Source organism: Pseudophryne corroboree, chromosome 1 (genome assembly GCF_028390025.1).
Source record: "Pseudophryne corroboree isolate aPseCor3 chromosome 1, aPseCor3.hap2, whole genome shotgun sequence".
NCBI lineage: Eukaryota > Metazoa > Chordata > Amphibia > Anura > Myobatrachidae > Pseudophryne > Pseudophryne corroboree.
In genome coordinates, this window is record NC_086444.1 from 448,149,432 (window position 1) to 448,164,703 (window position 15,272).

Below are 15,272 nucleotides of genomic sequence, written 5' to 3' on the forward strand. Positions count from 1 at the left end.
GATATGCTGGGATTCGGGTGTCGTGCTCCTGAACGCCGGGATCCCGACAGCTGGTATATTGACTGCATCCCCTTGCAACTCCCAGAAGTGCAAATAAGGTTAATGGCATCCAGAGCAAATAAAGCAAAATGTTGTGCCCTCGAAAACAAGACTTGTTTTCTGTTGTAAAACTTTTTTTTCTTCTTCTGTGTTTCTAAACTATCGGTTGATATTTCAGGCTCTGCTGCAGGAGTTACATTTCTCAGCATATCTGGGGCTCCCTGCGTTTCTGATCCCTCTTACACAAGGGGAGAACAGCAACTTGGCTCGGCTCCTTCTCAATCACATTCACACTGGTCACCATTCCACAATGGTAAGGTTACCTTGCACATTTACACATTATTGGTGTATTCCTAATGGAGCTGAAATGATAGGTCTCATTCTGCCTTTAGTTTTGGATGAGAGTACCATTAATGGCTCCAGATGACTTGCGAGATGATCTCATAGAAAATGAGCCTGCTCCGCAATGTGATGAGAAAGATAATGGTGGGGAAGAAAGGACTTGGCTATGGTAAGAAGCAGGGAGTGAAAATTGGTGATGCATTGAGATAAGCAGTGCTGTTTATTTTTCTCTTCACCATTTCCTCTCTAGGTGGCATGACTTCAGAACCCTGTGTGATTACAACAAGAGAGTTGCTTTGGGTGAGTTACCTGACCTATAGGAGTATATTTACTTTTGATCCCATTTGACAATAAATGTTTAACCATTATACCGGTTTACTCCCTGTCAGCTATTGAAGTGGGTGCTGATCTTCCTAATGACGATATAATTGACCGATGGTTGGGGGAACCCATCAAGGCAGCCATACTCCCAACCAGCATATTCCTCACTAATAAAAAAGGATTCCCTGTACTGTCCAAAGTGCACCAACGCCTCATCTTTCGACTATTTAAGGTAACGTTGTGAGGTGACTACAAGATGTATTAAAGGAAATGTGCTCAATAAACAGCTCATCTTCATTTGTGTATTTTCGTTTTATCTCTTCAAGCTGGAGGTGCAGTTTGTGATTTCGGGATCACATCACCATTCAGAGAAAGACTTCTGTTCGTACTTGCAGTATTTAGAGTATTTAAGCCAAAACCGGCCTACACCAAATGCTTATGAGATGTTTGCCAAGGGTTATGAGGATTATTTACAGTCTCCACTCCAGGTAAACGTTTCGGAGCATTCTATCAAATTTTAATCCTGTTGAACTAATGCACCGCAGGATGTAATCTTAGACCTTTGTCTCTTTGCAACATTTTCTAATGGTTAATAACAGCGAACAATAGCACAAAGGTAGAAACATGCACTCTGTGATGCGCACTGGCCGTAGTAGTCGTGATCGACTTGTCACTATGCAGTTGCTTCCCGGAAGGATACGCAATCGCATCGGGAGTGACAGGGCTCTGGAGGGGGGAGGGTGGGGAGGTGGTGTCGCAGCGTTTAGTGGGCGCGGTCTGGACAACGCAGGTGTGTCCGGTACGTTTTGAGGGCGGTGGCATGGCATCACGCATGGACGTTCTGGGAAGAAAAATTGTACCTCAACATCTGCCAGCGCAGAGATCGTTCTCTGATCGATGCGTTCGCAATTAACTTGCGAACGCATTGTTGGGCGGCGTGTCACACATACTGGGCGGCCCGTAGCATGTGAGTAGATGAATTACCCCCATAATCCCACAAACAACATTAACACTAGACCCACTTAATAGTGACATCATGGTAATACTAGTGCAGGTTTCTATCCCTGCGTTGGTTGGTCTGTCTGTCTCTGTGTAAAGGTGTTATCTGTGTGTATTTATGTATAGGTGGGACTCTCCTTGATATAAACTACCATGGATTCACACATTCATTTGGCATTGTAATCTCTATGATCAACATCAGGGGATAAGTGGATTTTTCATAGTGTGTTTTCTTGATTACTACTTGCAGCAAAGTTATTTCTGCCGATCTATCATTTGTCTCACTGTTACTTTCCTTCACAGCCACTGATGGATAACTTGGAATCTCAAACCTATGAAGTATTTGAGAAAGATCCGGTGAAATATTCTCAGTACCAGCAGGTAAACTTGGTGGTTGTGTTTGCCGGGATTCTATGCTATGTGCTGCATAGTTGAGCTGATGTTTTACTGCTGTCTGTAACATTAATATTGGACCCCACATTTATTTGCTCTAAGCTTGTTTGTAGTGAAACATGGGTGACTGTACAGAAGTCATTTTTTGTTTTAGTTGGACCTAATAATCATAAACTGGTGAAAGCTACATATCTGGCCTGTCACCAGCACTCCAGCAGAGCAGTGCTGCAATGGGTTTATAGATTGATATATTTTAAAAGGTTTTTTTTTTTTTTTAAACAAACAACGAAAACATGAAACAGAGCAATAACCATTCCGAAAATGATGCCACAAACAATGATTTGAGAGTGAAGCGTTCCATTGCATTGAAATAGGATATGTATAGTACAGATTAGAATTCAGGCAATCTGACACAAATGAGGTACAAATAGTATATATGCGGAAACGGTCTATGAAATTGCTTATGCAGGGCAATTCATTAATTGTCCCAATATGTGTTACGGTGCAAATGTGAGACTGAAATAGGGAACTGCAGAGGAGTGGGCAATAAGTGACCTTCCAGCTGCTGTTGAACTACACATCCCAGCATGCCTTGCCACATTTTTACTATTGGCATTCTAAAACTGTGGCATGTGTAGGGTCAGTAGTAACGTGTCTTCAAGAACAGGTGCAAACCTTGAATTAGACCAGTGCAGCACAATTTTTATTCTCTTTGTGCAAAGATTTTTCACTGCTACATGTGAAACGTTTGACTGTTCTTGTTGGCAGACAACCCAATTATAAAAATGCAGGACTCATCTGCCATGTATGTCTCCATTATGAGAAGCTTGGTCTATGTTGGTAAAGTAAATGCATAACTTCAGGAAACTCTTGCATTTGATCAGTTGGGAGATGGTTAACACTTGGCTGTTACCACTAAGACTCCAAATGGTGATTATTGCGTGCAGTTTCCCTGTAGGCAAGAGACTGTATCTAATGACTAATCTGGTTTTACACCATGACATCAGATGGTAATTGCAGGAATTAGTATCGATGGTTGCCAGAGGGCGCAGTCCAGCAGTAGAGAGCAGCAGTAATAGAGCTGCAACAGGTGGCTAATCCAAATGAGACCTGATGAATGGATGCAACAGGTGACTAGTGGTAATAGATATTCCAAGCGGCAAAAGTAAAGATACATACAAGCAGAGTTCAGTCCATGAGTAGGGTATACCGGCAGCAGATAGCCTGAAACCAGCATACATTGGGGGTTATTCAGAGATGAACGCAGATCGCTGCGTCTGATGCTGAGGGCCGCCCAGCTTGTTGCGGGCAGCCTCCCGATGCATCTGCATTCTAATTGCGGACGCATTGGAACTAGGGTTGACAGGCCCACTCCCGTGTTTTTTTTTTTTTTTTTTTTTTTTTTGAGGGGCGGGCCGCCCCTCAAACGGCTTGAACTGTCAATCATAATGCAGCAAATGCCATAGTGCGCAACCCTTCACACTGCGGCCGCAAGTGCGCATGCGCAGACAGGCCGAATGCAGCTGCTGCGTAGGAACGCACGGCTGCATTCGGGTCTGAATAGACCCCTTTGTCCACTGAAGCTGCTACATAAGGTATCAAGCACTAGTCTACACCCAGAAGACTATCGTATAGAAACATGTGACCTCGAGCTGTCAGATGCATGGCTAACAATACTGCAACTGATCACAAATAAACACGAGACATTCTGTATGCCGTAGAGTACAAAAAGAGCCACCTGCTGTTCCTAACACTGAATATATATTTACTCACTTTCTTAAATGCTGTCCCAAATAAACACCCTGGGGTCATATTCACATGTACTACAAGTAAAATACCACACCACTATCCGGAGTCTATAAAATCCAGGGCATACCTTCACCAAACGCCAAAACGAACCAGAGGCGTTACCACACTTTAGACTTTTTTAATCCTGACTCTCAATCTCCTACGGTCTTAAGTGGAGTGAGGAACTGTGCAAGATGAGCACGTATATTTCAGATCTCACACAGGATGTATCCTATTTGATCCCACTCCTCATCTGTGACTTGCCCAAAGCCATCTTCCCGTTTGTCTGTCAGAGCTGTGAGGCCATCTGGCATTGCATATGGCAAGAGATCTGCAACTAACATGGAAACTACTTTGCAAGAGCCTAAATGATAAAGAAAGCTCTTTCGTAAAGCATTACTAATTAGAGTCGCCCCCATTCACCCCCCCCCCCAAACTTCACTTAAGCGGAGCTCACTGCCGGTGCAGCTGCCCCCAGAAAATCAATCTGTGCCTACATTAGCATTTTAGCAGAATGGAAACCATAATAAGCATGCAAGCTACTTCCAGTTTGACCGTTCGTTCATTTAAACAATTGTGTGTTTATCTTTTTAAAGAAGGCTGTTTAATTTTTATTTATTTTTTTCAACTAACCAGAAATCAGGGGAAATTGGGACCATTTTTACATGTTACTTTGGAGTGCAATGTGAATATGGAAATGTATAGTCTTCAACACTGAGTGTAAGGAAGAATATACTTCTGTAGTTGGAGAAGAGTAATTAAAGATTAGTTCTCATGATTACTAGCCACCATCCAAAGATGTAAGGAGCTCAACTGCAAGCTCTGCAGGAGCCAATGACTGTTGTGCCCCTTTCTTGCTGGTAAGGGATGCCAAGTGCTTCTATTAGCATGATCATGCCCTGACAGACGCGTGACAGCACACTCAATCACTGTTTTTTTTTTTTTTTTTTTTTTTTTTTGTTTTTTTTTTTAGTTTTTGAGGATTTATACTACTTTTAAAGTTGGTCTGCTACTTGCAATACCCCTGTGCCTTGCACTTTTCTAGCTGTTGGGTTATATGCACAGGGTCAAGTTATTAAACTGGTTTCTTCTTTATTCTCTTTTTGGCAAGTGGAGGAGAGACGTAAACTTAAGGCCAGTACACACTGGACAGATGTGTGCTGAGCGATCGGTCACAGACCACTCGGCACACATCTCTCCCCCCACTCATTGCGCTGAGCTCATTTCACCTAGGCCAATCTAGTACCAGATTGCTTATATTTTAAGCACGGATCTCTCCGTGTGTACCCCCCCCCCCCCCCGTTACATAGAGATCATTGATTACACGGCAGCATTGGCAAAGCTGTTGACAGCAGGAATGAAGTTGAGCATTCTCTCTCTCTCTCTCTCTCTCTCTCTCTCTCTCTCTCTCTCTCTCTCTCTCTCTCTCTCTCTCTCTCTCTCTCCAGTTTCTCTTCTGCTATACCCTTTACTAAATGTACTTCATATCAATGATTGCCAGTTTCTGTCTAATCTCTGCTCAGCTGTTGCAGATATGAATAGCTCATTATCAGACTCTATAGTGGATCAAACACAGTGTACAACAAATGTTCTTTAGAAGAACTACTCTGAGTTTCACAGCAGGATATGATTGAAACCATATAAATAGCTCCCATTGTCTGATTACTTGCAGTGTAAAAGTTCACTTTGCTTCCATTTCAGGCTGTGTATAAATGTTTGCTGGACAGAGTTCCGGAGGAAGAAAAGGAGACTAAAACACAGTAGGTGTTCATTTGCATTTATGCAGGCTCAGAATCCAGTGGTTGTACCACCTCTGTAGTAGGCCTTTTTGTGAGATGGTCTGATTTTATTACTGGTTCCGATCTGTACATTGTATAAAGTTTATCAATTCCTTGACATACGTAGGTGTCAATCTCTTCTTTTCTAAATTCTACAATGTCATACCAGTGCACTTGGTGACACAAATGTTGTGCTTTAGGGCTAATTCAGGCTGGATTGCTGCGGCGGCTGCGTGACATTACGCGCATCTGCTGCGACCCGGTGCTGTGCTGGCAGGGAGCTACTCGCCAGGTGCAAAAGCATTGCTTCCGTGCTATGCTTTTCCACCTGTGTGTGGGGGGGGGGGAGGAAGGGAGGGACTATCCCTGTGCTGGCCGTCCCCTGCATGTCAGAGTAAATGATCGTAGATGTGCTAAATTTAGCACACCTACGATCACATCTGAATTTCCCCCATTAGAGTATTCCTCACTATGCACACTATGGCTCTCCATGTGAGTTTCTTTGTTTTATGACATGACAAAATGTTTACTTGTATTCCATGCCCTGCCATTACTCCATAGAGTCCTGATGGTTCTCGGAGCAGGCCGGGGTCCTCTTGTAAATGCATCACTTCGAGCTGCCAAGCAAGCAGAGCGTAAGATTAAAGTGTATGCAGTGGAGAAAAATCCTAATGCTGTAATCACGTGAGTGACGCTGACAAAATGCGTTCTTAATCATTCCGTATATTGAGGTCATAATACCTTTTTTTTTGCCAGGTTTTCATTATAACTGCTTCTTCCCCAGACTGGAGGGGTGGCGCTATGAAGAATGGGGTAGTCAGGTGACTGTTGTGTCCAGTGACATGAGGGAATGGAATCCCCCAGAGGAAGCAGATATCATTGTCAGTGAGCTATTGGGGTCTTTTGGAGACAATGAACTGTCTCCTGAATGTCTGGATGGAGCACAGCATTTTCTTAAAGGTTTGTTTCTTTCATCAACTCTGCACACATCTGTGCTGCTTTTTGTGTTTGAGGAAAGTTTGTATCTAAATGTGCTGTTAGAGAAATAGAATGACAGAAAAATCATACACTATTTCTGTTTTTGTTTTCTACCTTAATCTCCCAGATTTTCTGCATTTCTCATGCTTTCTTATTTTGACAGAGGGTGGTGTTAGTATTCCGGGGGAGTATACCTCTTACTTGTCGCCAATATCTTCCTCCAAACTGTACAATGAGGTGAGAGCGTGCAGAGAAAAGGACAGAGATCCAGAGGTGAGTCTCGCATTGTATTTTATTTTGAAATAGAATTTTTCTTTTATCATCCATTTGGGGGACTGCATATCTTGGGGTATGTAGCGTAGTGACAGGAGCTTGGACACTCTGTATAACTCACTGACTACCTGGGAACAAGGCGGAACAGGCTGCTTTGGTGGCCACTTCAGACATTTATTCAATAAAAAAGTGGCCTTTTTGTCACAAAAGAGAGAGAGAGGTTGTTCAGGAATATAGAAGGAAGAAAACTGAAGGGGGTAATAAAGTGAAGTACTTGTTAACACTGCACAAGGAATTACAACCATTAAGTCAGAACACAAAATAGCGATGAGGGTTGTGTGCAGTTGAAAGAATTAACTATCACTTCCAGTGGGACACCATTTGCCACCCAGATCCAGGGAATAGATTTCCATATCATAAGATTTAAGTTTTGAGGTTAGGATGCGTTATGATCGGTAAGTCAAGGTAACCATACTGGGTCTGCTTTATGAGCAATAATGCTCAATATATGCTCTCTTCCGTATACAGTACTTGCCAGATGGTTTTTTTAATCGTGCGGAGACATAGCTATGTTTTCCCAAAATAAAGTAAAGTAGTCTGGCATCAGAGGTCCCCCCCACCCTTTCCTCCCCTTCTCATGCTAACTCTTACGTCCGTAGGGGGTATTCCTTTCATAAGCAAAATTTGATTGTATGTTGGAAAGTAAGTCATTAAGTACAACCAAAATAAAGATTTCAGTGCCGTCTGTTCCCCAGACGTTCAAGAATTAATGACTGCATGATAAAAAAATGTAGGATTTGAAAATATTAAAATGGTTTATCCAATGAATGCGTTATGATACGTTTTCTGTGGATATATTTGGGTTGTTCCATGTCTGGATGAAAGAATAGGGGGAAGAGGACGACACAGAATCTCTAGTAACCCAATGCAATATGTTGAGGGAGAATGCATTCTGTATAGGGGTATAGACAAAGAAAAATGGAAGGCTGCGCTAAATGAATACGTTCTGACAATAATGATATTAGTATATTACTAGTACAATTTATTAACAGATAATATCACTAAATTCTTATGATCAATATGTCATAAAATGCATGCAATGTAAATAAAACTTGATAAAATCATACAATAGATGTAATAAAAAAGGGGTTACCCAATTGGTCAGAATAAGAATTAATCGGTGAGTGGAAGAGTCCGTTCCAAATTAGTCCCCCAGATCGAGCTGAGTCCGGTATAGATGAATGTATAGGAGGTAAGCAGTGTCCCATAGGATAGCAATTACCGCTAGAGGAATCCGTGCTCTTGGATTTTGAATGGTGAGCTCCTCATGCAATGCGGATTGTAGAAGTTGTCGGTCCAATCTGCTATTTGAGTCCTCCAATTCGTATATGGCGATCCGGAATTTGTGTGGGGGTGGTTCGGTCTTCCAATTAGTAGTCTCTGACTTTGGGTCCCCTGTGCACTGACGCGTTTCGCTGCGTTCAGCTAGCAGCTTTTTTGTATAGGGGTATATTCAATAACTGTCGGAAAGACGGCAGCTTCCGACAGTTTTAGGTCGGAAGGGGTTCCGACCTATTCATTAGGGCCCTGTTTATTCCGACAAGTCGGGAAACCCGACATTTCGGAATGCACACTGATCGGCCGCCGATCAGCGCGCATTGTCGGAAGCGGGGCCAAACCTGACCGGTTTTAGCCCTGTTTCCGACCATCTCAATCCGACTTTAAAAAAAAAAAGCCTGAGATGAGGGATCTGAGAGCAGGAGACGGGGAGAGCAACGCTGCAGCGGGGAGAGCAGGAACCCAGCGGCAGCGTCCACCCGGCTCCAGCAAGCGAGATCCTTCTATAACAGAAGAGAGAAAACAATGATTTAATTAGCCCAGGCTCTCTTCTCACCCAGACTCTAGAGCGGAGGTGCTCAACATGCAGCCCTTCAGCTGTTGTTGAACTGCACATCCCAGCATGCCCTGACACCGTTTTGCTATTAGGGCATGCAAAAACAGTGTTGGTGCATGCTGGTATGTGGAGTTCCCCAACAGCTGAAGAGCCGCATGTTGAGCACACCTGCTCTACACATCCCTTGTGCAAGATGAGCTACAATAAAATGTGACTGTAGGTTGGGGGCTCAGGATACCCTTCTTTGCTGATTTATGTCTGACCTGCTTTTTTGCATTAAACATTCTAGTTCAATATTAGTTTTCAGCAATTATATTACTTAATGGTCTAAAATTTTAGTTTTAGACTAATTCATCTTGAAATTCTCTCCAAAGCTATGTATTACTTTTAATATTTTTGCAAGTGAAATATGCTTGTATGTTACTGCCAACAAGAATTCACGTGTGTGTATGTATTTATCAGGCCTGGCCAACCTGTGGCTCTCCAGCTGTTGTAAAACTAAAAGTTCCATCGTGCTTTGCCACAGTTTTGCTATTAAGGAATGCTAAAACCGTGGCAGGGCATGCTGGGATGTGTAGTTTCACAACATCTGGAGAGCCACAGGTTGGCCAGGCCTGGTATATATTTTAATCTGGGGTTGTTATGTTACCTGAGATATCTGGGTTGTTCCTAATCTTGGGTAGCAGTGGTTCTATTATTAGGATATGTATCAAAGGGGATGGCACTGTTCTTACCTCTTTATACCTACTGGCTGTGTATATCCACCCTCCCTTTAGGTCTGATGTGCTGTCTGTGTCTCGTAGAATTCCCTAACATACCAGTTATTTGCTGAGGTGAATTAAATTCTGTGTTTAATGAGGTTTTAGATAGCAGGCTGGAGGACAAATAGGAGGGTGTGAGGTAACAGCGCCATCTTACAGCCTGTTACCACACCTGGTTTTCCTCATTCCATTATACAATCTCTACGCTTGACATGGTATTTGTTTCCTCTTTACTTCATTTTGTTGACTATTTGTCTGGGGGCCGGGCAGATCTTTTCCCTCTCGCTCTGACTTTAAATTTCCCATATGGAGTTACTTTTTGGAGGTTTAGTCCCTTTTGGCTAACGTGGATGGGTGCTGCAGTTCCTTATGGCTCCAGAGGGTTTCTTTGTTAATCCTTTTGGTTTCTCTGTGCCTCTAGTCTGGGATACTGTTTAGACTTTCTGTGTCCTCCATCTGGGGGACGCTGCGCCGTTACTTGTGGGTTAGAGGTGTGTGGTAGTGGAGTTTGGCACAGAACTATCAAAAGCTGACTCCTCCCCCCTCTAACCCCTCCCATCTCCTTCCTGCTCAGCCCTGTTCAGTTTTAGTTTTGTGCCTGTGGAGTACAGACACAGTTTTTATTTCTCTTTAGATTTTCTGTTTATTTTTATTTCTTTTGACAAGTACCTAGTCCCTGTTTACAGGTGACAGGTATAACAGTGGAAGAGGGTTAGTATCCCATTCCAGACTGCTGCATGGAGGCCACTATACCTTGGTCACTGGGGCCTTCAGAGAAGAAAGCAGAATCAGGTAACTGGACAGCCACAATCTGTCACTGACAGTATTGGGCTGTTCCTATTGCCTGACTGGAGATTTTTATTATATATATATATATATATATATATATATATATATATAATATATATATATATATATATATATATTGTAGAAAGCCAGGAAATTGGGTGCGAGCGACCAATGGTGTCTATATTAAAGGAACATAAAAAGGATTGTATACAAAAAAACACGTATTTATTTTTGCACGATAAAAAAGAGGGGGAGGGTAATACACTGTGGTTTTATAAAAAATTCATAAAACACAATAATTAATATAAAATGGAGTAAAAAGTAGAAGGAATAAAAGAAGGTACAAGGTGCATATCAATTGGTAGTATATGTATAAAAATGCTTATCTTAGGTACAGGAGGTAGGTCTGAGAAAGATCATGGAGTGCCCAACGCGTTTCGTCCTTCAGGACTTCATCAAGGGTGGTGTGGTACTGAGACAGAGCTCCTATTTATACCACTATCAATTAGACTGTGTATGACATCACTTCCTCCCAAAGTGATGTTGAGGGAAAACCACATATTCTGTGTGTTTTTCAAATTTATACAAATTATATGTAGGTAATGGGTATCTTCAGAACAGAGCTAGTTATAAACATCAATTTAGAAAACGAGCAGTTTAGTGAGTGTTATCTATTAATTGTTTATATGAGTACTGGCATCCCGGACTTCCGCCCCACTTCCTGTAGTGTGACGGGTTCTTTTGCGCATGCGTCAATTCCCGAGATCACGTTCGGGTGACGGATGTCTCTTCAATAGTCCTCCTGCGCTTGTGCCGACTCCCGCGCAGTGTCTTGTCCCGGAAGTCGTCGTACACTTCACCGGATGTCACGTTGCATACAGGAACCCGGAAGCGCGATGCATCGTGAACCGCACTCTGGAATCGGAAATCTCTGTGCGTCACTTCCTGTGGGAACTTAATTCAGCGAATGGTCTCCGGAAGCTTATCTTGGAACGCACGTGGAACGCAAACATTGTTTCTGATATCATTGATAATGGGTCCCAATGGCGGATTATTTCTTCTTTGAATATACAGTCTGTAGCTTCTTCATTTAAGCTGTGTATTAATATGGAGCTTGTCCAGAAAACATATGGAGGAAATAAAAAATATATATGAATTACCAGAGTTTTGTGATGGACTTCATTCGAACCAATTATATATTCATTTTAGTGTTAGATAATTAATTTTATTAAAATAAATGAAATATGCATATTGATTTCATTTTAGTGTTATATAATTAATTTAAAAAATAAAAATAAATAAATAATGCATATTGCTTATTAGGTTATAAATTATTAAAAGTGCCTGTGCTAATTCAGTTATATTTTAAATTAGTGCAAAAGTGTATAAATACATTAGTGTGTCTTATGAGTAGTGCGTAGGATAATATCCATACATAATAAAGGAAGGTGAAAAACCAAAAACGTTTAAGGTTTATATAAGTGAAGATTTAGAATAACAGCTGTTTTACTGGTTTAGGAACTTTTCACGTGCATGCGTTGTCTCTACAGCACCTAGTCTTCTCTGGAGGTCACCCTCCCCGATACTAGCCAGGCCCATAAAAATGCTTAGCTTCCACGATCGGACGAGGGTGGGCGTTCCATTTTGGTATGGCTGTAGTCTCCTTAGCACCAGTTCACCAGAAGTTTTTTACAACTGTAAAATAGTCTAGAAATAAGAAGAGAGCGCCATTCCCAAACACCACAGTGTTTATTATAAGGGAGAAGGGGGGGGGGGGGAAGAGGGAGATAATATCAAAAAGGTACTTAAAGAAAAGGAGAAATTTCGTAGCTTTCGTTAAATCCAGCCGGATGCATCGTCCTCAATTGAAATATCCAAAACATCTCCCTTCTGGATAGCAGGTTTGCCAGATCGCCACTTCTTTCGCCAAGTGTGACATGTTCTATGGCTTTGTATGTTAAGGCCTCAGGATTGGAATTGTGGTGTAGCAGGAAATGTTTAGAAACTGCATGTGCTTCCACCTTATTTTTGATGTTTCGGACGTGCTCTTGAATCCTTAGTTTTAACTGTCTCTTTGTCTTCCCAATATATTTTTTACCACAGTCACATTCCAAAAGGTAGATCACAGAGGTTGAGTTGCAGTTCATGTATTCTTTTATCTTGAATTCTTTCATATCACCTGTTGCAGAAAAAGTCTTTCGATTTGGATGTACATATTTGCAGGTATTGCAGTGTCCACACTTATAGCTACCTACACACCTGATGAGAGGTTCTTTCTTGTTATTTATGGGTCTCAGCATGCTCGGTGCCACTAAGTCCTTGAGATTTTTCGACTTCTTAAAAATGATTTCAGGTTGTGGTGGTAATATGTCTTTTAAAACAGGGTCCATTAAAAGAATGTTCCAGTGAGTTTTCATTGATTGTCGGATGATTTTCTCATGTCTGCTGTAAGTCGTGATAAAGGCAGTAGAGTCTTTTTTCTTTTCCCTTTTCTTGTATGTTAGGAGGTCATTTCTCACCAAAGTTCTTGTTTTGTTGACCGCCTTGTCAAGAATGTTCGTGGGATATTTCTTATCCAGGAATCTGTTTCTGTATTTCTCCAATTGGTTGTTACATTCCTCTATTTCGCTACAATTCCTTCTGATTCTGTGGAACTGTGAATAGGGGATATTATTTTTCCACTGTTTTAAGTGATTACTCCTGTAATCCAAGTAGCTATTGGTATCCACCGGTTTGATGTAGTTCCTCGTGATGATGCTATTTCCTTTCCCCACCAGGATGAGATACAAAAATTCAATTTGTTCCTTGTCAGTTTTTGAAGTAAATGTGAGATTCAATTCATTGTGTGCCAGGCATTCAATAAAAAAATTGTTAAAATCTTCTATTGTGCCGTCCCAGATCATCAGGATATCATCTATGTATCGCTTGTAAAACACAATAAAATTCTTAAAAGGGTGGTCGTTGTAGATGTATGTTTCCTCCCATTTTCCCATAAATAAATTAGCAAAACTTGGTGCGAAAATAGTTCCCATAGCGGTTCCGCAGCTTTGTAAATAAAAATTGTCTAAAAATTTAAAATAATTATGGGTTAAAATGAAGAACATGATATCACAGATAGATTGTCTGTGGGAATCAGTCATTGAAGGATCATTGTCCAGATATTCTTTGCATGCTGCTACACCCTTTGTATGTTCGATACATGTATAAAGTGCTTGCACATCGATTGTGACCCATAAATATGTTGATTTCCATTCGATGTCTTTGACTGAATTAATTACTGCGGTTGTGTCCTTGAGATATGATGGTAGTTGGGTTACATATTTCCTGAGGAAAACATCTGCATATTCAGAAAGATTTGAAGTAAGAGAATCTATACCGGCCACTATTGGTCTGCCTGGTGGGTTTATGATTGATTTGTGAATTTTTGGTAAGAAGTAAAATATCGGGGTAACGGGGTAGGACTGCATTAAAAACTGGTATTCCTCCTTTGTTAAAATGCTGGTACGTAGTCCATTTAAAAGTAGTGATCGAAGATCTTCCAGATAATCTTCTTTTGGATCTTTTTGTAATATTTTGTACGATTTAGTGTCGCCCAATAGTCTCTTGGCTTCTGTTACATATTTTTCTCGATCCATGATCACTAAACCCCCCCCTTTATCAGCTTGTTTGATAATGATTTCAGTATTCTTTTGTAGTTTCTTTAAGGCTTCTCGTTCTTTATTGGAGAGGTTTTTTTCCTGGATAGGTTCTACTTCTGTATCACATAGATCCTTTTTCACTAGGTCGTAGAAAATGCTTAAATGGCTCCCCTTGGATTCCAACGGGTAGTACTTCGATGGTGGTTTTAGCCCTGATTTTGATTGAGTAGTTGTGTTGTCATAATTTCTAAGAATGGCGTCTTCTTTCTTTAGGAAGTGTCGTTTCAATGTTAATTTTCGTACGAACTTGTTAAGGTCTATGAAAGTTTCAAATTTATTCATGCCGCTGGTTGGGGCAAAGGATAGGCCTTTATTTAGCAAGGAAATTTCCGGTTGTGAGAGAGTATGTTGTGAAAGGTTGAAGATGTCCTTAGTTAATGGTTTTGATGTAGAAATGTCCGCTTTTTGAGTTCTCTTCCTCCTGCCGCCCCGCCTTCCTCGTCTTCTATAAACCGTCTTTTTAGGGGGGAGGCATGTCTGATATCTTCCTTTATCTGGTTCTTCATGTTGTCCTTTTGTCTTGTGCCTGTGCTTGGGGATAAAAAATCATTGTCACTCTGGGATCCCCTTCTTTGTAATATTGAAAACCTGTTTTTGGTTGTGGTTCCAAATTTTGAGTCATTAGGGGTGTCTTGATTTTTGTTCCTAGATCGGTCATTGGGTATCGTTTTCCAGTACTGTTTGGTAGCTTTGTTCTGATAAGAACCTGGAGCTCTAAATCTGCTCCAATTCTTGATCTTCCCTTGCTCATAGTCTTCTTTATCCCGTAAGAATTTCTTTTCTTTCCCTTTAATTACTTCCTCCTCTATTCGTTCCATTTTCTTACTTAATACTTTTCCATTGATAATGCAGTCCTCCTTATCTTTAAATTTGTCAATTTCTGCTTCCTTCTCTTTAATGGATGATTCTAGCTCCATCAGTATATTCTTTTTCTCCATAATTAATAATTTCATGAGGTCAATGGAGCAGGTGTGTAGGATAGCATCCCATTTTTCCATGAATTCAGTATTATTACTTCCAAAAGTAGGTTGTTTAGTTACCCTCAATCCTCTAGGGATTCTGGCTACTGAAATGTAATGTTCTAAACCTTTGACATCCCACCAAGCTTTCACCTCTTTTGTGAGAAGTCTCTCAATCCCCCAAAAAAGGTCATCTAGGTCACATGGGGGGGTGGGTGTGTCCACGGTTTTATTTTCATTAAATATTCTCTGACATAGGT

The 15,272-nt window shown here is 41.2% G+C and overlaps 1 protein-coding gene and 1 pseudogene across 1 annotated transcript in view; one reads left to right on the forward strand and one right to left on the reverse strand.

The window, feature by feature from the left end:
• PRMT5 (protein arginine methyltransferase 5) overlaps positions 1–15,272 on the forward strand; it is a 126,057-nt gene that overhangs the window by 16,965 nt on the left and 93,820 nt on the right. Inside the window, exons 4-13 of the mRNA XM_063913566.1 lie at positions 218–352; positions 432–550; positions 632–681; positions 771–934; positions 1,029–1,190; positions 2,005–2,082; positions 5,584–5,642; positions 6,222–6,344; positions 6,445–6,620; positions 6,802–6,911. Of these exons, the coding sequence (XP_063769636.1) occupies positions 218–352; positions 432–550; positions 632–681; positions 771–934; positions 1,029–1,190; positions 2,005–2,082; positions 5,584–5,642; positions 6,222–6,344; positions 6,445–6,620; positions 6,802–6,911 (1,176 nt within the window). The remainder of the gene's footprint in view (positions 1–217; positions 353–431; positions 551–631; positions 682–770; positions 935–1,028; positions 1,191–2,004; positions 2,083–5,583; positions 5,643–6,221; positions 6,345–6,444; positions 6,621–6,801; positions 6,912–15,272) is intronic.
• Positions 11,897–12,016, reverse strand: LOC134952371 (5S ribosomal RNA; annotated as a pseudogene).